Source organism: Chanodichthys erythropterus, chromosome 10 (genome assembly GCF_024489055.1).
Source record: "Chanodichthys erythropterus isolate Z2021 chromosome 10, ASM2448905v1, whole genome shotgun sequence".
In the NCBI taxonomy this organism is placed as follows: Eukaryota; Metazoa; Chordata; class Actinopteri; order Cypriniformes; family Xenocyprididae; genus Chanodichthys; species Chanodichthys erythropterus.
In genome coordinates, this window is record NC_090230.1 from 54380481 (window position 1) to 54406745 (window position 26265).

At 37.0% G+C, this 26265-nt stretch overlaps 1 protein-coding gene across 4 annotated transcripts in view; it reads left to right on the plus strand.

Annotated features, from left to right (window-relative positions):
- The window catches only part of sh2d3ca (SH2 domain containing 3Ca), a 58727-nt gene extending 33527 nt beyond the window's left edge, over window positions 1–25200 (plus strand). For 3 of the 4 annotated variants that reach the window (XM_067398224.1, XM_067398225.1, XM_067398227.1), the window contains 10 exons: window positions 10300–10428; window positions 11692–12119; window positions 13619–13693; window positions 14004–14128; window positions 14814–15304; window positions 16290–16405; window positions 17527–17698; window positions 18345–18456; window positions 19039–19245; window positions 22318–25200. In XM_067398224.1, coding sequence (XP_067254325.1) covers window positions 10300–10428; window positions 11692–12119; window positions 13619–13693; window positions 14004–14128; window positions 14814–15304; window positions 16290–16405; window positions 17527–17698; window positions 18345–18456; window positions 19039–19245; window positions 22318–22493 — 2031 coding nt within the window. In that variant the 3' untranslated portion in view covers window positions 22494–25200. The remainder of the gene's footprint in view (window positions 1–10299; window positions 10429–11691; window positions 12120–13618; window positions 13694–14003; window positions 14129–14813; window positions 15305–16289; window positions 16406–17526; window positions 17699–18344; window positions 18457–19038; window positions 19246–22317) is intronic. The other variant, XM_067398226.1, reaches the window with a different exon arrangement.
- Window positions 25201–26265: the final 1065 nt, after the last annotated feature.

Below are 26265 nucleotides of genomic sequence, written 5' to 3' on the forward strand. Positions count from 1 at the left end.
ACATTGACTCAGATACTCAGATTTAGATTATTTTGGTTGAACTTCAAGGTTTGATATACTGAATAGTTCTGCCATGCTTTATTCACCCAATGTTATTCAAAACCTATAATTGTCTTTCTTCCAGAATGTACAGCTTGCTCTTGTCCATAGAGTGAAAATAGATGGTCAGTTAGACTGACAAGCTCCAAAAAGACAAAAAGAACCATAAACATATCTAAAAAAAGAGGTCCATACTACTTGTACATTGTTATTGACATCCAGTCTGCTGCAAAATATTTTGAAGCAGCAAGTTGCATATTAAAGAGATCTGAGATTTGATCTATAATGGATGGAACATTTTCAATTCAATTTTGGCTTCACAACACTTGAAATATGCTTCTATAATGCTTTTATGGTGCATTGTTTTGAAATTCTGTAAATCATTATACATTTTCAATTTATAGACAAAACAAGCGGGAAAATTCTTAGGATCTTCTTTTGTGTCGTGTGGATACAAATAAGCTATATGAGCAACATGAGCGAATTATTGAGTAAATGACAGAATTTTCATTCTTGGGTGACCTATTTCTTTAATAAATCAATGTGATATGAACTTTAGCCTCTTGTATTACAATTAAGATCATCTTACCGGACAAAGGAGCTGATCTGAGATCAGAAATATTTTAAGCATGTGGATATGGATGTTCATGTAAACATAGTTATCTTATTTACATCTCCAAGTATGCAGAACATCAGCTTTGTTTTGTTGGTAATAGAGTCATATGAGATCTAGTACCTCATTTGACCTGCATATGTGCTTGTTAAACACTAGAGAGTGTGTGTGGGTGTGTTTTAAAGAGAGACAGACAAGCCAAGAGAGAAAATCTAAGAAACAGAAATCGTTTTAAGATCTAATATGTTGGGATGTAGGCCAGCAATGACAGATATGGGGATTTGGTGGAGATTTGGGTGGTGTAAGACAGCAGGGATAGATGAAGGGATAATGCAAAGATGGTTTTCTGGGAGATAAGGGTATGATAGGGGCATTAAGATGGCTTAAGGTGGGATAAAGGGACAACAACACCGCATGGGCAGCAGATGGACAACATCTTAAAATCGGGACCCTTGGATCAACTGGAGGGATAGGTCACAGGACTATGTGTGTTTGTCTGTGTCTAAGGAGATGGACAAGGCTCAAACATAAGAGAATTTTCAAACATAAACATATCAAAGTTATAAAAAAAAAAACAATTATAAGTCTTATTAACATTGTCCGATTACTCAGATATACTCTCTAAGTCTTGAAACTTACTAGAAGCATCAGTGATTGTAATGAAATACCAAGATTTTACATTGAACATCAAATAGTGGCGCAAAAAAAATGTCTTTAAATATTAAAACACTTAAAATAATTATGACCATGAATCCTAAAGAAGCAGAAATATGCACAATAATTGGCCACAGAAGGCATTATGACTGATATTAAGCATAAACTTCTTCTATGGTCAATTTGCTTTTTCCGGTCAACAACTGTCATGGTGGAGCAACTTGGTGAGCACGTTAGTAAAAGTAAGTTTGAGGAATAGTTAACCTAAAAAGTAAGTTTCTATCATTATTTTCGATCACCCGATCATCATGTCATTCCAAACCTGTTCGGAATAAGGTGCGTTCATATTTATCGCTGTTTGGTGAAATTTTGTGGCCAAAATCAAGTAATTTCAATTGCAGTCTATGCGATCTGAAATTTCATGTGAGGGTGAAGGATTTCCCCGTGCATCGGGTTCAGGTGGTCATGGGAATTCAATGAATTTACCAACAGAAAGCTGCTTGGTTTGAGAGTTACTTCTTCATACATCACTAAATTAAACAAGTGACTTATTTTTCTGTGAGATTTCACCAAAATTGAAGAAATGTCTGTGTTGTTGCTGTTGTTGTTGTTGTTCCATACAGTGATTACCACCTCACATTTTTGGGTGAACTGTGCCTTCAAATTGTAGTCATCTCTGTAGATAGCTACCTAAATGGTAATGCCATTTGAAGGTACCTCTATCGCCCCCCTTGAGTACGGAGGTGTGTTACTGCCACAGTTACACAAGAATGCAGAGTAGAGAAGAACCACTTGCTTGCATTCACATCTACTTTCGCGCATTTCCATGGATTGTTTTATGGACTAAATCATATTCCACATCAGTGTGGCAGGTGATTTTAACACCAGCTGTCCTGTTATCTCTCAAAGCATTGGGTCAGTGCTCAGCTGGGCCGACTGGATTAGCTCTACCCCAGAGAGCCGACTCAATGGCAGGCGCTGACCTGTGAATCTTTATCTGCCATATCTGTGGTTCGTGTCAGCCTAATGGTTTTTTTTTTTGCGTCTATGGCTTTCCTTTCACCCAGAGGGGCAGCTGCACTCAATCATGCACGATCTGAGTGATTGCAAAGGTTCTTCTGATTGGTGGAAATAGAATTAGGTGGGTGGGGGTCTGGTTAGATGGAACGCTGTGATTGGTGGAAGAAGAGGATGGGGGTTCTGAGTGAAATTGGTGATGAATCATGGCTGGATGTTATTCATGACAAGCCATGGGGGTTTGAAGATAAACACCACTGAATGGGTTGGTGTTTGTGCATGAATTTACCCAGAGATTTTCAGTCAGATGTGTCCCCCAAGACGGAAAATGAGGCCAAATTCACAAATCAACTAAAAACTCTGTTTGCTGTTCAGTTTTACTCGAAATAACACGGCAGACAATGATCCAGAACCCATGAGGCTCTGAAGTCAACCTTTTTTAAAAGTTTTCCAAACATAAGAATTCATGGTGCATTGTTTCTAGAGAATTGGCTTCATAGACCTCCCATTGTAAATGCCAGATTTAATGTGACACAAAACACTGATGAAGTACAGAAGTACAGTTCGTTCAATATATCATTCTATCTTAAGATTCTAGGTCAGAGGTATTCAATTAAAGTTTCAGGAGGTCCAGTCTCCACATTTTCCTTTTAGCAAACATGGCTTATATGCCTATTAAATAAAGTGACCAGTGTGCATTTCCGAGCTGGCAGCAATAGTACTTTGTAAAAATAAGAAATAATCAATCCACAAGGTTAGACATAAAAGTGTGCATTTGTTACCTTAAGTCATCATTTCTAATGGGTAAATATTTCTGTATCTACTTTATTTTTAAAAGAAATCCATTTGTAATAAATTTATGAATGCAAATACTAAACTATATTTGTAAATCACTATGTTATTCTATGAGAACTTGTGGTCCAGATTGGGGTCTGAATCTGGACTATGGCCTAGTTGGTGACTTCTGATTTTCAGAACCCATGTTTTCTGGTTGAATATATGGAAAAGCATATTTGAATAACTGACATCCAGGTATCCCCCAGCATAACGTATTTACTGGACTGAAGTGTAGATTTACTGGGAAGTGTAGATTTTCTATCCCAAAAAGTTTACTGTCACTCTTTTTGCTGCTGATCATGTTCCAGGAAGTATAATTGTTTTTTCACAATGCATTGCCTTCTTGCTTTGTAAAATGCTTTAGGTGTGTGTGTGGTGCATGATATATATGAAGGCACCAGGCCGACTCACACAATAGGAGGTTTCCATGACAACCAGAGCTTCAGTGCTGGGGGGGTGTGAATAGCACAGTGTAGGTCCTATCACCCCCTTTCTATCTATCTCTCTATATCTCCTCTGTATCTTGAATTTCTTTCCATCCCTGTGCCTCTGTAGAGGTTACATTGTATGTGTGTGTGTGTGTGTGTGTGCTTGTGCATGTGGTCAGGTCATTTCCCCCAGCATGCGCTTCATTAGACTGCCAGAAGTGCTTTCTCTGTGGAAGAAAGAGGGCAGTGAGAAAGACATTTTAGCCCTCCAGGAGCAGCTCTAAGTGGGGCAAAGGGACTTGAAACAGCCCAGGTGTCTCTCTGGAGTCTTCAGATATCAGTGTTTGAAAGCAGAAAGCAGATTGAGCTTGAGTTCAATCTCTCTTCAGGCTCTTTAATGAGCGAATCTCTGCAGAAATGACAACACCTGCATTCTAAAGCTTCTTCTCCTGTCTCTTTTCTCATCTCTTCTGATCTCATCTTGTCTCATCTATTCTTTTCACTTATCACAATGCTTTGCTTTATCTGTCTCTTGCCTTGTCTCATACTGTCTCACCTCACATCTTCTCGTCACATCTCTCCTTTTTTCTTGTCCTGCCAGGTGTCATCTCTTCTTGGCTTGTCCCATCTCTTCTTCTTTGGTCTCATCTCATCTCACCACAACTTTCTTTCATTTCTCATCTTGCCATAGTTTTTATTTCTCTCATCTTGTCTTGTCTCACCACACCTCTTTTCATCTCTCCTTATGTCATCTCACATTGCTTTGTCTCATCTCGGCTCATCTCTCCTCACCTCTTCTTTTTATTTCTTGCCTTGCTTTGTGTCTTGGCTTTGTCTTGCTCGCTGTTTTCTCATCTTGTCTCCCCTCACTTCTCCTGTCCTTTTTTTCCTGCCTCATCTCATGTCATTTATTTTCTTTTATCCCTTTTTCTGCTGTTCTTGTTTTGCCTCATGTCACCTTTTCATATTTTGTCATCTTGTTAGGGCCCAAGCGAAAATTCGCGCAGGGCCCTCTTGTTCTTCTAAGGATTATTATTATTATTATTTTTTTTTTTTTTTTTTTTTTTTTTTTTTCCGTCTTCCGGGGCTTTTTGGGGGCCTTAACATGCTCAAAAACTCTTGAAAATTGGCACACACATTGGAATCCGCGGCCATTAGGACGCCGGAGAGGCTGGTACCCGGGCGTGGCAGGGGGGCTCGACAGCGCCCCCTTGAAAAAAGTCTGAAAATTTGGTCCATATATTAAACATGCTTGCACGTATTAGTATGAAACTCGGTACACATATAGACCTCATCGGGCCGAACAACTTTCGCGCTCTAAGTTAATCGCCACGCCAACAGGAAGTCAGCTATTAAGGGTTGTTTGAAAAACGCATGCTCTGGAATTTGATATACTCCTCCTAGACGATTAATCCGATCGCCACCAAACTCGGTCAGCATGAAGTCAAGACACTGATGATTAAAAATTGCCAGGGGATTTTTGATATCTCGAACGGTTTGGCCGTGGCGAGGCAACGAATTTATGGCGAGAAAAAGGAAACAGGAAATGTGTTATAACGTCTTAATACATATATTGATCTTTATGAAACTTCACGAGTGTGTTCGTTATAGGAGTCTGATCACATGGATGTGACTATTGTGAGTCAAAGTTATAGCGCCACCAACTGGCAGCAGGAAGTGTATCACTTTTTGAAATGAAGAGTTTGGTTCCAAAATCAGTATTGTATCTGGTCGGTATTGAAAAGTCATTTATTAATTTTGCGCAAAATGCGATATCCGTTGTGTTATTCTGTCATGTTTTCTCCCTTTCTTTCCAAAACGCGACAAACGCCAGTCTCACTTCTCTGCAGAACGCGATATATCCGCTCAACCAATCACAGCGCACCATTCCATGCACTGTAAACAGTAATGGCGGCGCTCTGAATACACCCCGCATCCTTTATCTACTTTGTACTTTGTGATCAACAAAAACAGAAAAATTAATAATTTCGATGAACATTGCTGAACCTGTGGTGCTTTCTGCGGTGGGGAAGAAACGCAAGCCATCGAAATCATTTACGTGAGGAGATTAAGAAGGCGAGGCACTCGAGTCGGGAGGAGGAAAAATGCCGGCTGTTGCTTGTTTCACGACAGCATCAAACTTCTATCACGCTCCCTAAACTGAACTGTTTATTTTAACCATGCGGTGACGCCAGATACGCCTTGATCGGTAATGACAAACAGAGACATAATTCATTTATAAGATTAACAAGATGACTCGTTGAATTCATTTTGGGAGCGACGAATGAATGTATTTTTAGTCAAATGCATGTACATACGATTAGTATTGACAAAGTTCAGAGGCTGTCATATATGTGAATTAACTTACTTTCAATATGAAAAATAACTTTTATATTGATGGATTAATTGCATTTTGAAAAAAAAAAAAAAATCAAAACAAAAAAACGTGTCATGCATTTATTGCATTTTGGGGAAAAAATAATAAATTTTTATAATAAACCTTTGAAAATCAAAATCTAGATTTGAATTTTTAATGTTTTTATAACCAAAAGATGCTATGTGAAAGTTTGAAACAGAAAAGAGTGGTTTTCATTTTGCCAATTTCTTGGTAAAGAAAACACCTTTTTACTCAAATTAATCAAAATGGATTTATAGCGTTTTGGAACCAAACTCTTCAAATGTTTTGAGATCACCCTCTTATTTTTACCTGATTTGCTTCAAACTTCATCAGTGTAATGTCAATACACAGCAGATGTAGACCTATGACAGGATTTTTGATATTTGAAATATTGTTGCCATGGCAACAGGTCAAACTGTAATAATATTCTTGAGTGTTTTTGAGGCTCTTAACATGCTTCAAATTGCATGAAACTCGACACACACATCAATATTGTCAACCAGTAGACATGGACAAAGCCATAGAAATGAGCGTGGTGGAGGGGCTCAGTAGCGCCACCTTTTGACAAAAGTGGGGGGGTTAGTTTTTCCTACAGTCACCAAACTCGGTACACATATTATTCTCATCAAGCCGGACAATTTTCTAATTTACATTCATTAGCTCCGACCAACAGGAAGTCAGCTATTTTGGTTTGAATGTTAATTTTTTGAAAAAACAGGCTATGAATTTTATACTACTACTCCTACAGGGTTTATCCAATTTACACCAAGCTTTTTTTAACTTGTTGCGAACACATTGAAGTTGTTTAATTGCAAACGGATTTTGGATATCTCAAACGGTTTGTCCGTGGCGAGGCAACGAATTTATGGCGAGAAAAGGGAAACAGGAAATGTGTTATAACTTCTACATACATTGATTGATGTTTATGAAACTTCAGGAGTGTGTTGGTTGTAGTAGTCTGATCACATGGATGTAACTATTGTGAGTCAAAGTTATAGCGCCACCAAATGGCAGCAAGAAGTGTATCACTTTTAAAATGCTTTGAGATCACCCTCTTATTTTTACCTGATTTGCTTCAAACTTCATCAGTGTAATGTCAATACACAGCAGATGTAGACCTATGACAGGATTTTTGATATTTGAAATATTGTTGCCATGGCAACAGGTCAAACTGTAATAATATTCTTGAGTGTTTTTGAGGCTCTTAACATGCTTCAAATTGCATGAAACTCGACACACACATCAATATTGTCAACCAGTAGACATGGACAAAGCCATAGAAATGGGCGTGGTGGAGGGGCTCAGTAGCGCCACCTTTTGACAAAAGTGGGGGTTAGTTTTTCCTACAGTCACCAAACTCGGTACATATATTATTCTCATCAAGCCGGACAATTTTCTAATTTACATTCATTAGCTCCGACCAACAGGAAGTCAGCTATTTTGGTTTGAATGTTAATTTTTTGAAAAAACAGGCTATGAATTTTATACTACTACTCCTACAGGGTTTATCCAATTTACACCAAGCTTTTTTTAACTTGTTGCTAACACATTGAAGTTGTTTAATTGCAAACGGATTTTGGATATCTCAAACGGTTTGGCCGTGGCGAGGCAACGAATTTATGGCAAGAAAAGGGCAACAAAGTGTTATAACTTCTGCATACATTAATTGATTTTGATGAAACTTTGGCTCAGTCTTCGTTGTACAAGGCTGATCACATGGATTTGACTATTGTGATTCAAAGTCATAGCGCCACCAACTGGAAGCAGAAAATGTGTCACTTTCAGCATACATTGAGATCTACCTCTTATTTTTACCTGATTTGCTTCAAAATTAATCAGAATAATGTTAAAACTTGGCACATGTAATCCTTTGAAAATGGGCAGGGAGGAGGGGCTCTATAACGGCACCTTGTAGTGCAGTAAATGTAGAGTGAATTTGACATAGTCCTTTGATGTTTAACCGTTTTAAGTGCCTATTGCCCGCTGTGCACAGTTGCCCTGAAGCCACCGGGGTGGCGGTGCCACCGGGCTTGGGCCCGCCATCGCTGCTCGCAGCTATATTTTTGCCTTGCTTTTGTTTTATCTAACCTCACTTCTTCTGATTTTGTCTTTTCTCATTTCTTCTCTTCTCATCTTGTCTCATATATTCTTTTCTTGGCTCAGTTCACCTCTCCTTTTCGAATCTTATCTTGCCTTGTCTTGTCTTGTCTTGCCTTGTTTTGCCTTGCTCTTGTCTTACCTCACTTCATCTCATCTTGTCTTTTCTCATCTCATCTATTTTCTTCTCATCTTGTCTTGTCTCGTCACTTCTTTTCTTGATTCACTTCTTCTTTTTGTAATTTGTTGTAGCAAGGTTAGTTGATAAGGGAAGAGGAAGGTGGGAATCAGCGAACGTTCAACACACTTAAATGATAAAATAAACAAACACAAAACGAAAGTCGCAGCCCCTCACGGTCAACTGCCGCAAACACATTAACATAACATAATGTAAAAGTCCAGGCCTGGTCCTCTCTTGTTCTTCACTGTCGTCACTCCTCTTTTTATCCTTTCAAACTCCTCCATGAGTAACTCGCTCCACATTTGTCTGGACTTGTTTTGTCTCATCTCGCCTCACTTTGTCTAGTCTTTTCTCATCTCTCTCTTCTCATCTTCTTCTCATTCTTGTCTCGGTTCATCTCTTGTTTTTCCATCTTTTCTTGCCTTGCTTTAACTAGCTCTTGTCTCTTCTCACCTCATTTCGTCTAGTCTTTTCTCATCTTGTCTCATCTCTTCTTTCTTGTCTCGATTTACCTCTTCTTTTCATATCTCGCCTTGTTTTGTCTCGCTCTTGTCTCACGTCACCTCACTTTGTCTTTTCTCATCTCATCTATTGTCTTCGCATCTTGTCTCATCTCTTCTTTTCTTGATTCATCTCTTCTTTTTGTATTTTGTCTTGCCTTGTTTTGTCTTGCTCTTGTCTCACCTCACCTCACTTCATGTTATCTTGTCTTTGCTCATCTAGTTCATTCTCTTTTCATCTTGTCCCATCTCTTCTTTTCATACCTCGTCTTGTTTTATCTCGCTCTTGTCTCTTCTCACCTCACTCCATCTTATTAGTCTCTTCTTTTCTCTTCTTGTCTCATTTCCTCTTTTCTTTTTCTTGTCTCATTTCATCTCTTCTTTTTGCATTTTGTCTTGCCTTGTCTCATCTTGTCTCATCTCATCTATTCTCTCGGAAACACAATATGTGCAAAACTTCATGTGAACAACTGAACTCACTCCTTGAATAATCACTAATAAAGTTGTATGAAATAATTTCAGAAAATTGGGTCTACTATGAAAGGCACCTCTCATAAGTCAATATGAACTCCTCATATCAGCCTAGCCCTGTTATCACTCTCACACTGGGTTTTTCCCCATGGACCTAAATCAAGAATATATGAGACAGAATATCGTACCTTGTGGCCATCTTCAAGCAGCAGAAGACAATTACAGACGTCTATATGAGATTACAGAGAGCTCTGGTTAGACCCAGGTGGAAGATTCGGCCCCTGGAGGCAGAGACAAAAGCAATAACTCCCTACACTTGACCTTGCCTCACTATCTTTATACACTTTACACACACACACTCACACACAACCGGTTAAACGACAGTGGGATTACTGAAATCTAGCATCTTTTCCTGTTCCCATGTGTAAAAGATGGTCAAAGAGGGAAAGGAAGCAGATGTTTAATCAGTTTAACTCAGATCGAGAGAGGAAGAGACCATTAGAGTGACTTAGGACAGCAAAATTGATCCCATATTCACAGCCTTATGGAGGACTTTGAGCCCTTTTTGTGCCCTCAGCTTTGTCTCTTTTTTTTTATTGACCTCATTACAATGCTGCCCGTGTTTGTATTAGTTTTCCTGTGTCTCAGAGGGTCGAGACCTTAGCCTTGAACTGTCACACACACAGATTACGCTTTATTTCTACTGGACACATAGCTCCGCTGTCTAAACAGACACACTTGGGACAGTATTGTTCTTTGGGCGAGACAAGGAAGTCTCCTGCAGTGTGTATTCGTATGCTTTTATTTGTTTTCTAGCAGCAGGGTTAGATGTTCCATAAATTATAAAGAAGAAATATGTGCAATGAAGCTCTATGTGACTCAAATTACTTTTTAATCTCTCATATGGATTGATATGTCAGTTTGATAAGTGAGGCAATAAACCTTACAATTCAAGAATGTTTTGTTTTTATTCCAAATGATCAATAGTGTGCTCTATTACATGTTTGTGTGTTCATGATGTAGGTCAGTGTGACTTATGTGCTGGCTTTGTGTGTTTTTCACAGTTCTCCAAGGAGAAGTACCTGCTGGAGTCACCCCCGGAGAAACTCAGGAAGGAGCTCGAGGAGGAACTCAAACTTAGTAGCAGTGACATGAGGAGCCATGGCTGGTACCATGGACATATTCCACGAGAGGTGCGTCTGTGGGTCAAGTTTTGCTATGGTACAATGTTCTCTGTCTCACACAGGTAGAATTTTGACTAAATATAAGGTCTGGAATAAGGTGTGGTCCACTTTGCAACCTATTCTAGCCTAGTACCACCAACTACCACTACCACCATCTGACTGACACATACTGTAAAGCAACCAATCATGGTTCATTTTGTTTTTATGTACCATTTGAGGTGAATTCATGTGAAATGGATTACACTTATGCTCTACTTTATTTGCTACTAAGAGCTTCACACGAAAAGAATAACTTTCAATAATTTGATAGTGCTAACCTCAAAAGGCTTGTTGCATCATCCCTATTACCTTTTTTTTTTGCAGACAGACAATTGAAAACTTATGTGTCCTTGAAAGTTGCATCAAGCTAGCCAATCAGATTTGAACTAGTGATTTCAGTCAGTGTTTGTGTGCAATATGCATCACATGTTCAGTGAAAGGACATTGGGCAATCTCTGGCTATGTTTCCCAAAATCCCAATCTGTTCCCTGAGCAATGTTTTGAAAGTGCCAGTGTTTACACTTTTCGAGGAAACCGCCTACAGCTGACTAATAGTTGTCTCTGGAAGACAGCATTTTCATTACACACTTCAACTTTGAGAACATTGGACGTCAAAATGAAGTCCACATCATGATATAAAAACGAATGTGCCTTTTGTATATTTGTTTGTATATTGTATATTTGCTTGTTTTGTGCATGTTTATTTGGGTTTTTTCTGTTAGTGTGTGTATGAGTGTGTTTGTGTCCTTTTTTGAACCATAGAGCCGTCAAACTGCAGCCCACGCTGTCTCTACTATGAGAGCAGCCATCTGGGCATTAGCATAATGTATTCCTGCTCAAGCTGGAGTAAAGAGAAACTCCAGCCCTCTCTATTAAAACTATAGGTAGTCACCATGGCGATACGCCCCCATGCTGCACTTCTGACCTCACCAAATGTACTGTTGCGCCATCTGCTGGAGCAGAGGCACGCATCACATAAAGCATCTGTGGCTTTTAATCAACTTTCTTTTAATACGTACTTGTGTAAAACACACAAGTTGTTGCTGTTGATTCAGATGCATACAAAGTGAAATAAAAATATGTTAATGCAAATGCCAGCAATAAACAAAATCAAGAATGCTGTTGATTACCACAGAAGGTTGTAAACTTATGGTAGTGTCAGAAGTGGCCTGACAGTTACTTCATGGTGTTCTCACATTAATAAACCCTCTTGTTTTCTTTGTGTCAACACAGGCTTCAGAAACTTTGGTTCTACGTAGCGGCGACTTCCTCGTACGGGACTCCCTGTCGACCGTGGGTGACTACGTCCTCACGTGTCGCTGGCAGCAGGAAGTGATTCACTGTCGGATCAGTAAAGTCCTGGTCAAAAGCGGACAAAGCAAAATCCAGTACATGCTGGAGCATGAGAGCTTCGACTCTGTCCCCACACTGGTCAGGCACCATGCTGGCACGGGTCGACCCGTGTGCCCACGCACTGGAGCCCAACTGCTGTGTCCAGTCAACCGAACGCTGCCGCTGAGGTACCTGGAAGCGACGTTTGCTTTGGCTGGTGGGAGACCAGGATCTGCAAATTCACCATCAGCCCAGAGGGGGGCGCACATCAAGAGACGTAGTGTTACTATGACAGATGGACTTACAACAGAGAAAATCATTCCTCACAGGTAGACCTTTATCATCATCATCTTCACAGCTAATATGTGGCTAACTCCTAGTGCCTTGTTTTGTTTTGTTTTTGACCATATTCATTTAGAGTTTTTAGTGCCCACCAGGAGTTAAATTGTTTCAGAGTCCAAAAATAACATTATAATTTTTGTTTTGTTTTGGATTATATTTATTTAGTGGTTTTGGTGATCATAAGGATTTAAATTGTTTCAGAATCCCAAAATAACATCATAATATGTTTGGTTTTTTGTTTTGTTTTAGTGTTGTTAGTGACCACCAGTCCCAAAATAACATAATCATTTTTGTTTTGTTTTGTTTTTGACCATATTCATTTAGAGTTTTTAGTGATTACGAAGATTTACATTGTTTCATAATCCCAAAATGACATCATAATATGTTTGGTTTTTTGTTTTGTGTTTTGTTTTAGTGTTTTTAGTGACCACCAGGAGTTAAATTGTTTCAGAGTCATAAAATAACATACTATTTTTGTTGTTGTTCTTTTGTTTTGGACCATATTCATGTAGTGTTTTTAGTGATTACGAGGATTTAGTTTTTCAGAATCCCAAAATAACATCATAATATGTTTTGTTTTTTTGTTTTGTTTTAGTGTTTTTAGTGACCACCAGTCCCAAAATAACATAATAATTTTGTTTTGTTTTTGACTTATTCATTTAGAGTTTTTAGTGATTATGAGGATTTACATTGTTTCATAATCCCAAAATGACATCATAATATGTTTGGTTTTTTGTTTTGTGTTTTGTTTTAGTGTTTTTAGTGACCACCAGGAGTTAAATTGTTTCAGAGTCATAAAATAACATACTATTTTTGTTGTTGTTCTTTTGTTTTGGATCATATTCATGTAGTGTTTTTAGTGATTACGAGGATTTAGTTTTTCAGAATCCCAAAATAACATCATAATATGTTTTGTTTTTTGTTTTGTTTTAGTGTTTTTAGTGACCACCAGTCCCAAAATAACATAATAATTTTGTTTTGTTTTTGACTTATTCATTTAGAGTTTTTAGTGATTATGAGGATTTACATTGTTTCAGAATCCCCAAATGACATCATAATATGTTTTGTTTTTTGTTTTGTGTTTTGTTTTAATGTTTTTAGTGACCACCAGGAGTTAAGTTGTTTCAGAGTCCCAAAATAACATAATTTTTGTTTTTGTTTTGTTTTGTTTTGTTTTGTTTTGTTTTGTTTTTTGTTTTGTTTTGTTTTGTTTTGTTTTGTTTTGTTTTGTTTTGTTTTGGACCATATTCATTCATTGTTTTTACTGATCACACGGATTTAAATTGCCAGTCCCAAAATAACATGGTTTTCCCAAAATTATCTCTAAAATTCTCCTAATCTTGAATATTTGATTACATTCTTGGAGTTCAGGTGTCTCAGATCTGAGATCAGGCATATTGCTGGGTGCACAGTGTTTTAATATGCCATATGCACGTGCCATAGATGCAGGAGTGATGTGCTCATGTAGGATGTCTTGTATTATCAGTGCCGCCCAGTCTACAGAGCCAGATGAGCCTCAGACAGTCGAGCCAGTGGTGAAACCAGCGGAGGGCAGCAGCTGGTGTGTGTGTTTGTGTGTGTGTGTTTGTGTATTTGTGTGTGTGTGTATATGTGTGTGTTCACAGCTGGCGCAGACCCCCCTCCCACTCACTCCTCCTCACTCAGTTTTCCAAACAAATTTGGCCACATAAAAACCCTTCACTTGCTTCTGTGCATGTCATCACAATAGCACTGAATGTGTGTAGTTTAGAAGGCTTGTAGCTGTGGTATGTTGTTTACCAAAATTAGAGGCCAAAAATGCTATATATACCTAAACCTGAATTGTTTTGACAAAAGAATGAGCAATCTAAAGGCATGTTTGTCCTTTCCAGCCCCTCTACGGTGCACCATAAGGATGCCATGAGGAACTGCGCCATGAGCATGGATCAGATCCAAGAGTACCGCTGCCCACTGTCCCCTGTGGGGGAAGCGCCTCTATCCCCTGCCTACAGCTCCAGTGAGTCCACTCACACTCTCATGCATGTATCTGAATATTTAATCACATTGATATACTGTAAAAAGTGGTAACCTTCTACCTGATTTAACCTACAAAAAAATGTTTTGTTGGTATAAATGAATGTATATAGGTTCAGTGATGTTAAATAATATTTTTGACTTGTATAAAACCAATTAATTTAGATGTTCCTGTGTCTTTAAAGCCCGCCTTTCTGTAAAACTCAGTCTTATTGGTCAGCTGACCCCAGTATGTTGTGACTGGTCAACTGCTTAGAGCGTGTGCGGGAAATGAATGCCCTCTTTACAATAATCTTCATGAGCAGCTGTAAACATCTATGGTAACTATGGCATCGATATTGAAAGTCCAAACAAGGTTTTTTCTCCTCGACATCACAAAATCACATACACAGCTGTTCTTTGAGGGCAGACCAAAGCAGCCAGTAGGCAGGCATCAAGCAAATGTGTAACATGCTGATGTTGCTAAGTCAGAGAAATAATGGTAGGACTACAAACAAGGCATTTCAGGCAAGTGTTTTCTGTTTTAGAAATGAACTTCCATTGCGCTTTGTAACTTTTCATATTGTTTACATGCACAAACACCTATATTACACACTAAAGAACAGGTAAAATTTAAAAAATCATAATAGGTGCCCTTTATTCACCCAGTAAATTTTTTGTCTCTCAAGTTTCCCGCCACAGACATGGCTCAGGTGGGCGTGTCCTCGCCGTGATCCCGCCTTCTCCAGTGATGCGGCGCTCTAGCGATCCCCATCTCTCACCATCCTCCTCCAATAACAACCTTCCCTGTTCAGACACGCCCCTTAGCACTCACTCCACACCTGCCCACGGTTACCCATCCGAGAATTCAGAGCAAGGTGGCAGCTACTATGAGCTGAGACCCGGACAAGCCCCCACTCCTCCCTGCAAGAGCTATGTAGAGAGGCTGAGGGTGGAGGAGGGCCAAAGCCCAGGCTCTGGAGCTCAAGATGGGGTGGAGGGCTTCATGCTCCCCCTGGTGGAGACCAGCTCCTCCTTCAAGCCAGGAAAATACCAGTCGACTCTTCTGCCAGCTGAGAACAAACCCCTGGAGATGAGTGTGTTGAAGAGGGTGAAGGAGCTGCTGGCGGAGGTGGATCCCAAAACAGCTGCCAAGCACATCACCAAGGCCGACTGCATGGTAAAACACAAATAAATACACTGCCACATACATATAATATATAATATGACACATGCATATTATATATATATATATATATATATATATATATATATATATATATATATATATATATATATATATATATATATATATATATATATATGAAGAGTGTCAGTTTCTTCTGTGTGTATGTATATATATATATATATACACACAAACACACACACACACAAACTTTTATGTTATCATCATGCTTAATGGATTTTACAGCACTAATATAAAGGTATTAATATAATAATACTTTAGTTATAATAACAATGCTTTATTTTTAATTACATAACATTACAATATATTTGAATTTAATCAGTCAGTCAAAGCTGTACATGTCGAGAAATACTAAACAGATCACTTTTTTCAGGTCTGGTCACATGGTCTTAGTTAAGGACCAGGCTCTGGATTGAACCTAATGCGCATTTATATCTATGTTATGTCATTATTAGCACCCTTAACCACACAACTTACTATAATTTACTTATTACTACTTATTGACACCTGATTAATACAGCAAATTGTTGTTTATTATCAAATAAATAATTTTTCATATGAATCATTGCGGGACCAAATTCCCTTTCTATATGTACACATTCATATTTCCAAACACTCCCAAAGAAGTACATTAACAGGAAAAATGACAGGTAAAGCCCATGGCAGACAGATAGAATGACATTTTAAAGCTGACAACATTATGTGACGCACATCTGATAAAGTCTGGACAGCAACCCAAACCTTTCATCTGTTTGCTCTCTCTGTGCTGTCTGCCATTAACATCTAAACCTTCAGGGTTAATAAACTCTTTCCACACTGCTGTGTACCACATTCATCATGTCATGTGATGAGTTCAAGGCTAATTAAATGTCTTCTGTTCTGACTGTGAATATATTAGGATGGAAATAAAGGGGTGGGGTTGAATATATTGCTCTTGTAACTGTGTGGCCATCGGCAGGTTGCTAGGATACTGGGCGTTACCAAGGAGATGCAGAGGATGATGGGAGTGAGCTCGGGGCTGGAGTTGCTGACTCTTCCGCATGGACACCAGCTGAGGCTGGATCTGCTGGAGAGGTTAGGAAACATACACATTCATAGATATCAAAATCAGGATGTGCCATAGACTTTAGTTGTTAAGTTAAAGGAATAGCTCCGAAATCGACAGTGTGCATCAACAACCACTGACATTTAATTCTATCGACCAGCAATTAATTCTATTCCAAGCAGCAGACAGACATTTTTAGGTAAACTATCCGTTAGAGACAGAGATTTACAGAATTACAGATAAAGACAATCAATGAAAATAAATATGATAAAAAATGAAATAAAGACAATAATTACACTTTATATTAAACATTTTTCCTATTTTTGGTTGCCTGTTATTGACTAATCATAAACTTAAAATACTTTTTAGTTACTTTTTTAACTGAATTCGGTATTCAGTTAAAAAAGTAACTAAAAAGTATTTTAAGTTTATTGTTATGTAGTGTTTTAATTAACATTATTCTTACTGAGAGGGTTTTTTTCTTCTTCTAAAAACACTTGCTGTCGACTTTCTTCACAAAATATCTAGGTCAGAAACATGTTCTTTGAAAGAAATTAATACTTTTATTCAGCAAAGATGCATTAAATTGATCAAAATTGACAGTGAAGACATTTATATTGTCACAAAAGATTTCTATTTCAAATAAATGCTTTTTAACTTTCTATTCATCTAAGATTCCTGAAAAAAAATCATGGTTTCCACAAAATATTAAGCTGTTTTCAGCATTAATAATAATAATGTTTCTTGAGCATCAAATCATCACATTAGAGTGATCTCTGTAGGATCATGTGACACTGAAGACTGGAGTAATGATGCTGAAAATTCAGCTTTGATCGCAGGAATAAATTACATTTTGCAATATATTCAAATAGAAAACAGTTATTTTTAATTTATAATAATATTTTGCGAAATTACTGTTTTTACTGAATTTTTATTAAATGGTGAGCTGAAAGTAAACACACAGTGAACAGCAATATTCATATAAATCTGAAAACAAACACATGCAAAGCAATCCTTCATACTACGTTTAACAGACTTACGGTATTAGATAACAGAAAAAAAGTTTTCTTGCTTCTTGTACCACTGCAGCTGTACTGAATATATTTGGAGTGATCAGCTGTATCTACGTTCTTTGTCTCTTGTTCAACAGGTTTTACACCATGTCTATAATGATGGCGGTCGACTTGTTGGGTTGTACAGGCAGCACAGAGGAGAGAGCCGCCCTCCTGCATAAAACCATCCAGCTGGCTGCTGAACTCAAGAGCAACATGGGCAACATGTACGGATTCGCTGCGGTCATGAGAGCCCTGGAGCTGCCGCAGGTGAGAACGCACACCTCTCCTCAACAAACCACATGATTTTAGGTGTCAGTCATCTGCATAGCACAAATATGCAGGATGACTTAAAGGGATAGTTCACCCAATAAAGAAAATTATCCCATGATTTACTCACCCTCAAGCCACATGCTAGTTAAAAGTTGCCTGCAGTACTTTTGGTGTGTTCAAGGGCAGCTTTTTGGCCCAGACGGATCCGACGCAAGGTGACAACAGAGTCAGATTTCGTCACGTCAAGTTGGTCATGCAAATTTGCTGTGGTGACCAACAGACAGCTGCTTGATTTGAAAGTGACTTTTGTGTGAGCTGTTTTCCATACATCATTACAATTATTGACAACAGACAATTGACATTTTTCGACCCCATTTTTGACCCCAAATTCGTTCGCCACTTGTGTTCGCTTGCAGTGAATTACTACAATAGCAGTTAAATTACATTCCATTTCAGCCACTTGTGGAAAAATGAAGGAACAGATAGCAGGGGAAAGAAACAAGCCTGGACAAAGAGCAAACACACTTTAAAAAGCCAGCAAGACATCAAGGAAAGAACAGAGACAAGAATATGCAGGCTCACAGGTTCAGATAGACAGACAGACATATTCATTCATGTTTAATGTTCTGTGATTGCTGTTTAGATCTCAAGGCTGGAGCAGACGTGGATAACACTGCGACAGAGACACACAGAAGGGGCCATCCTCTATGAGAAGAAACTCAAGCCATTCCTGAAGGCTATGAATGATGGGAAAGGTAAAGCGGATTGTCACTCATATTACAGTGACAGTAACACAATAAAGAATTGCCTTTAATGGCAAAATAATGTTAATATCCTACACCACAAAAAATCTACAAAATATTTTGTTATATTATTCATATTCATATTATTATTATTTTAAGATATTCTTTCACTCATTTATTATTTTATTTCATTTATTATATTTTTATTTTATTTATCAATATTTTATTTAACATCCTCTCCTTGGGTCATTTTGACCCGAAATTCATTTTCTAATAATTATTAAAAATGTTGTGTTCATCGGAGTTGCACAAGACCTTGTCAGTTTTTTCACACTTGAAATTGGAATACACACTAAAAAAAAAAAAAAAATGAACTGGGTTCAATGAGTTTTTGTGGTTGTAAAACAAACAAAAACAAATCCTTCCCAATCCTTCCCAAATCCTTCAGTTTGACCCCCATAGGAATAAATAGAAAATGGAAAATCCCTGATATAATGAATGAGTTTATATATATATATATATATATATATATATATATATATAAAATACTTGTTTTATTATTATTATTATTATCAATAATAATTTCTCTTTCAGAGACCTGTGTCCTCTCCAACACCTCTTTCCCTCATGTGGTGCCAGTGTTGTCCCTGCTGGAGCGCGGTGTGGCGGCAGGGGAAGCGCTGGAGTCGTGGGAGAGTGTGGAGTCTGGTGTGGACGTGGTCATGAGTCACCTGGAGGCGGCGCGCACCATCGCTCACCACGGAGGACTGTACCGCACCAACACTGAGAGCAAACTACAGGGTAAACTATTAAACTGTGTTATACCTGTGCGGCTGCGCCTCAACTAGACTGCCTTCCAATAGAAAAAAATCCCATATGGATCCCCTCTAAAGGCATGCATACTTCCTACTAAACATTAAAAGTATGTATGTTAAGCCTCAGAGGTTGTCAGTTGCTTTTCAAAAGAATTAAATAAAAAAATGGAGATTTTTAGAAAAAAAATAGCCTATCGTGAAATTAAGCATACATTTATCTTGTTTAACACATTTATTTTGTCATCATTTACTATATTCAGCAATGTAAACTATTAGAATGAAGAGTGATTCTTACAAAAACTACAAAAAAGTAAATTTAGGTGTCTTTCCAAAAAAAAAAACCCACCAAAGTCACCAACTTGGAGACAAAAGGACACCAAATAGTTAAATGATATATGGACTCCATGTACACCAAAGACAAAAAAAAAACCCATTAAAAAGTGTACAGTATGTGTACAGTGCAACAACAAAGCTTATTTAGAGTTTTTTATTGCTTGTTTACATTTTAGACATGTCAAGTTGTGATACCGAACTGCACCGCATGGGAATGCCCCAAAAAAAAAAAAACCTGATCAAGCCGTCTTGACCTGACTGAATATACCTACTACAGTACACGGATCCATTCAGAATTACTAAACACAGCAACATACACATGACAGATAAAAATATTATCCTGAATGTGTATGGAAATAATGTACTGAAATGTGTCTGTGCATCAATACAATGTGCGATCAGTGTATCAAGCGTGCACATACAATATAATATATTGTATAACAATACAACAATATGTTTGCGCAACAATATAACAAACTCAATATCACGCGTGTTTACTGTACGACTCCTGTACGTCACCGTAATCGTCTTTACCTTGATTACAGTCGGCATCCATCAAAATTTTACTAGAGAGACACTGGTTTGCTTTATCCAGCCAAGAAACATAGTTTGCGTATCATCTGGCCAGCGGTGGATATTTTGACGTTCTATTCAGTCTGTATTTCACACAGCACATTGCGTGTGGGCATACGTACATACAGAGCTGGGTAGTAACGGATTACATGTAATCTGGATTACGTAATCAGATTCCAAAAATCAAGTACTTGTAATTAGAGTAAACTACTTTATAAAATAATCAGACTACAGTTACTTTTTTATGGATTATATGATTACATATTATTTACACAAGGGCAGTAAGCTGTTCACAATTCATTGATTCTCCTAATTTTTATATTTTTTAACATTTATATTTTTTTTCATTATAAACCTGCCGCTTATATACGTTCGTGATTCTTTATGTTTTTCTGGCGGTAACGGGGAAATATATATGAATATATAGGAAATATATATATGAAATAATAATAATATATATGAAATATAGGTTAAATATTTGATGTAGCAATGATATTGCTGTGAATTTCACGTTTTCCAATATTTGTTTTTGTAATGTTGCTGTTTTCTAAATTTACTTAATTTTAAGTAAATATGTTTTAAAATCATAAGATGTGATTTTTCTTTCATTCAGTTTTACTATCAGCAAACACTAACAGGTACATTAGTGTTAGTATTTTGAAGTATTAACTGTCCATACATTGCACTTTAAAAGGATCTGTTGTAGCTTTTATGAATAGAATATATTTTTTGGAATATATTTTTTCTTTGTATCTGTCAAAATAGTACAAGATTATCCTACCATATATGTGACATCAAATAAGTATGCACAAACATAATCTAAATGTAATCCAAAAGTAGTCAGATTACATTACCAAAAATGATAATCCAAGAGATTATATTACTGTTTACAAATTTTGTCATGATATTTGTAATCAGTAACTGATTACAATTCATAAGTAATCTACCCAGCTCTGTGTATGTATATATATACAGTACAGTCCAAAAGTTTGGAACCACTAAGATTTTTAATGTTTTTAAAAGAAGTTTTGTCTGCTCACCAAGGCTACATTTATTTAATTAAAAATACAGTAAAAAACAGTAATATTGTGAAATATTATTACAATTTAAAATAACTGTGTACTATTTAAATATATTTGACAAAGTAATTTATTCCTGTGATGCAAAGCTGAATTTTCAGCATCGTTACTGCAGTCTTCAGTGTCACATGATCCTTCAGAAATCATTCTAATATGCTGATTTGCTGCTCAAGAAACATTTATGATTATTTTCAATGTTGAGAACAGTTGTGTACTTTTTTTTTAGGATTCCTTGATGAATAGAAAGTTCAAAAGAACAGCATTTATCTGAAATACAAAGCTTCTATAGCATTATACACTACTGTTCAAAAGTTTGGGGTCAGTAAGAATTTTTTTTTTTTTTTTTTTTTGGAAAACAAATTAAAGAAATGAATACTTTTATTCAGCAAGGATGCATTAAATCAATCAAAAGTGGCAGTAAAGACATTTATAATGTTACAAAAGATTAGATTTCAGGTAAACACTGTTCTTTTGAACTTTCTATTCATCAAATAATCCTGAAAAAAATATTGTACACAAATATTTTGTACAATTGTAAACATAAATGTTTCTTGAGCAGCAGATCAGCATATTACAATGATTTCTGAAGGATCATGTGACACTGAAGACTGGAGTAATGATGCTGAAAATTCAGCTTTGCCATCACAGGAATAAATTACTTTGTGAAATATATTCAAATAGAAAACAGCTGTTTTAAATTGTAATAATATTTCACAATATTACTGTTTTTTACTGTATTTTTAATTAAATAAATGTAGCCTTGGTGAGCAGACGAAACTTCTTTTAAAAACATTAAAAATCTTAGTGGTTTCAAACTTTTGGACTGTACTGTATGTATATATATATATATATATATATATATATATATATATATATATATATATATATATATATATATGGGGGGTGGGGTTAATCTCAGATACTGTATATTTTCAACTTAATAAATAATTAGGAAATGGCACATACTGTGATTTGGATTGCAGTGCACTAGTCCTAATTTCAGAGAGAGTGTCTTAATGAAGATTTGATTGTTTTCATTTTGTTTATGTGGTGGTCTCTCTCTCTCCTCACAGATTTCCAGGAGAGGAAGGAGGTGCTGGAAATCTTCTGTACAGAGTTTCAGATGAGGCTTTTATGGGGCAGTCGTGGCTCAGAAGGAAGCCAGGCCGAGCGCTATGAGAAGTTTGACAAGGTCCTTACCGCTCTATCCCACAAGCTAGAACCTCCTGTACGACACAGTGAATTATAGCACCCCAACACCCACAGAATGGTATGATCCCTGACCTATCTGTCACTCCTACTCCTGGATCGGACCATTATGCTTTTGGGGGGGAAGCTTTACAGGCAGAAATGGAGAACATGACAATGAGGGACTCATGCAAAACAAGGCACAAAAGGGGACAGGCTCTATGCGAGCATGATAGCGCCCCCTAAAGAACACAGACGTGAACTACAGCAATGGAATGAAAAAATCTAAAGCCAAAATCTCTTCTTCAGTGGTGGGACTTCAGTGGTGACCAAGGGCACTTCCTTTTCAAAAAAAGAGAATGTGATGAAGTTGACTTTAACCCAAATGGGTCTGAATCCTGTTTTATGTGAATCCACGATTTTGTTCTCATCAGCTTGTATGTCAACAAAGAGCAAAGATGTCTTGCAGAGGTGACGCGTCTCCGTACCGGAGATGAGACTGCATTGACGTTACATAGTCACGATTTATTGCTGGAATAGACTGAAAACACACTCACTTGTCACGTGTCTGAATGTAAGTTGCCAAATCATGAATTCAAACAGATATCTGCTGGATAAAGAGTCTTATTTTTATGCTTTTTTTTTTGGCTTCAATTTTTTTTTTTGGTACTGTCATGGCTTTATCGATCAAAATGGAGTTGACAGTTACTGTGAGGAATTGGTCTTCATTTTTAATGAGTGTCTAACAGATGCTCCCATCCGCACTCTCTCCAGGTTTGACAGCATTGCTCCTCACAACGCTTTGGTGTCTGTATGTGTTAGAGAAGAAGTGTAAGATAGAAGACATACTGTTTTCTTTCCTCTACTTCTGTCATTCTTTGGTTTTTATTTTTGTCTAAAGGGGTCATATCAAATTGTCCTTTAAATTTGGAATAATAAAGTTCATTCTGTAACTTTTATAACTTAAAACTCAATAACTCAAAAAGAGCATTTATCAAAACTAGATAGCAAAATTGGATTCTGAATTTCCGAAACATAAGTTCATTAGCATATGACCGCCCACTTTACACACATCAACATTACATATTGGGTGTGTAATAACGCTTTACTTCTAAACATCAGAAGAAGAAATAATGAGGGTAAAATCCAGCACATATTGTACTGTTTTTGGTTGTGTGTAGCATCTACAGCTCTGCAGATCCTTCAGAAAGATCCCAATGTTGGAAGAAGTTCATTTTCAGTGTAAATTGTTCTATGAAACTGTTACATGTGGCAATGTAAATTATATTAGCAAACCCACAGCTCATGTGTTTCTCATTTCAAATATGAAAGACATTTGGATAAAGTCTTAAAGGCACAGCAGCACAAAAACAGCCTGTTTAATTATCAATCAAAAAGAGAGTGAAAATACTCATGAAAAACTAAATTATAAATGGTTGGAGTTCATCAGAAATGCACTTCTGGAAAAATTAAAATAGCAAAAATCATGATATGACCCCTTTAATATCTTTCATGACAGACCATGCTAATCAATATGGCCATAGCAATGAGTTTTTAGCTTTTAGATGCATAATGTATATTCTCAATGAGACTGGATCACAATGAATGTCAGTTTGTAGTAAATTATTTAATATAACCAATCCTTACAGATCAAGTCCATGTCCGGATCGTCCATCCATTGCAAGTTAGAAAATACATACATTGAAGTACTCAAAATAATGTTATGGCAATAATTTAAATCACAACCTGCTATATGGAGGCTCATTGTGTTGAAATGCTAATGCGTATTGCTCATATTTAGGATTTGGAGTTTCACTAAAACTCCCTATTTTGACGCACCCGTTTGTCCAACAGATATGAATTATACCTCATATTGTGCTATTTATTGAGAAGAGGTGGGCTATTACTTTTCTAAGTGATCATAATATGCTTTCCACTTCAGCATATAATAAAAGAGCTAAAATCCCATAGACTTCAATGAGTGATGTGAGGGAGTGGAAGCAACCACCTAAAACACCCTAGCAACTGCATAGCAACACCGTGACATCCTGCTGGTGAGTTTTGTACGAGCAAATACCATCATTTTCATCACGTTTCTGCAGGAAAAAAAAGTTTGACAGAATTCAGCTAATAATAGCAACACATTCATTAACCCTTATTAGTCCAATACTGTTTTCATATTCTTGTAGATTTAGACAAACAAAACCCAAAGTCACATACATATACCTCTGTCGGCAGTGTAAATGTTCTACCCTTATTTGTGGGTACCATAAAGAGAAAAATTCTATGTATCTGGTTCTAACGCGATCTATTGTGTATCATATACCGGCTGCTATACTTCACACCCAGTCTATCAATGCATACTTCCAGGGAATTTTCTGAAGGTGTTTTTTCAGGTATCTTAATAAATGCACATCTTAAAGTAGATGATGCTGTCTGTCACAGATGGGATAAAAAGTGGATCGTATGCAATTTCACTTTTAGCCAGAAGAGGGCTCTGTTTAGTAAGCTAAAAACAGTAAATGGAAGTAAGTTTTGAACCTTTTGAAATTTTTTTAATAAGGCCTGCTGGTCTAGGACTGTAACTTGTGTTTGGTTTCTCTACTGTAAAGGTAAACGTGTAACTATTTCGTTTTGTAAATAGTTACCCCTAAACGGTCGATGATAGACAAGATGGACGAGGTCACGTGATTGCATCCTTTTATTATGTGCTGTACATACTGGTATGTCATGTTTTGCACTCTTTTTTCAAAAAATAAAATACAGTAAGCTTGTGATCGTGTGACTTTTGCTCCTAATATTATCTATCTATCTATCTATCTATCTATCTATCTATCTATCTATCTATCTATCTATCTATCTATCTATCTATCTATCTATCTATCTATCTATCTATCCAACTCTTAATTGAATGATCAGTTCAAATCACATCACATTCAATAAGTGATTGTTAATAAAATTGTTAAAATATTTTCTTCTTATTATATTATATTATATTATATTATATTATATTATATTACTGTTATGCACTTCTGGGTTTAGGACGTGAAAGTGAACAGAATTTAAATAGTGTTAAAACTAGCTCTACAATATGACCACAAGGTGGCAGGAGTGTCAAGATAGAGCGCTGATGTGCAACATTCAACTCCATTCAGCTGTAGTGACGTCAGCATCATCAACTCCCTGCATTTTGACCCTACTTAATACCACACATTTTAATGTGTGTTTGATGTAAACACAATATTGTGTAATTACTAAATGTATATTAGTGGTCAAATTATGTTGGTGAATTTCTTTAGTTTTGCTGTTCTACAACTTGGGCCAATCAAATCTAACCCTTTGAATGTAGTTTCCATTCATAAAACTTTCAAAAAATCTTAAAAGTTACCAGAATATGAATATGAATAAAGGTTAAATATGCACGCCTTGTGTGTGTGATTTGTATAATGACATGGGTATTACACTGATATTACAACGTAAATTTGGTTTACATTTCCTGAGTCCTCATAATTAAAATGGCTTTAAAAACGTACTAAACAATGTTAAAATGTTAAAAATGCGGCAAGTTTTCTGTGATGGGTAGGTTTAGGGGTAGGGTTAGGATTTGTACAGTATAAAAACCATTATGCCTATGGAATGTCCTCATAATTATAGGTGTGTGTGTGTGTGTGTGTGTGTGTCTGTGAGTGTGCAGTTGTGAATGCACTGCGACATAGAGCATGCGTACTGGCTTTGAGTTGTCGTGCGTCAGGCTAAAGTGACTTCACCAAGACAAGATGGTGGCTACGGAGGGGGGGTTGCAGTGAAACCATGATGCAATCTCTCAGTGTGTA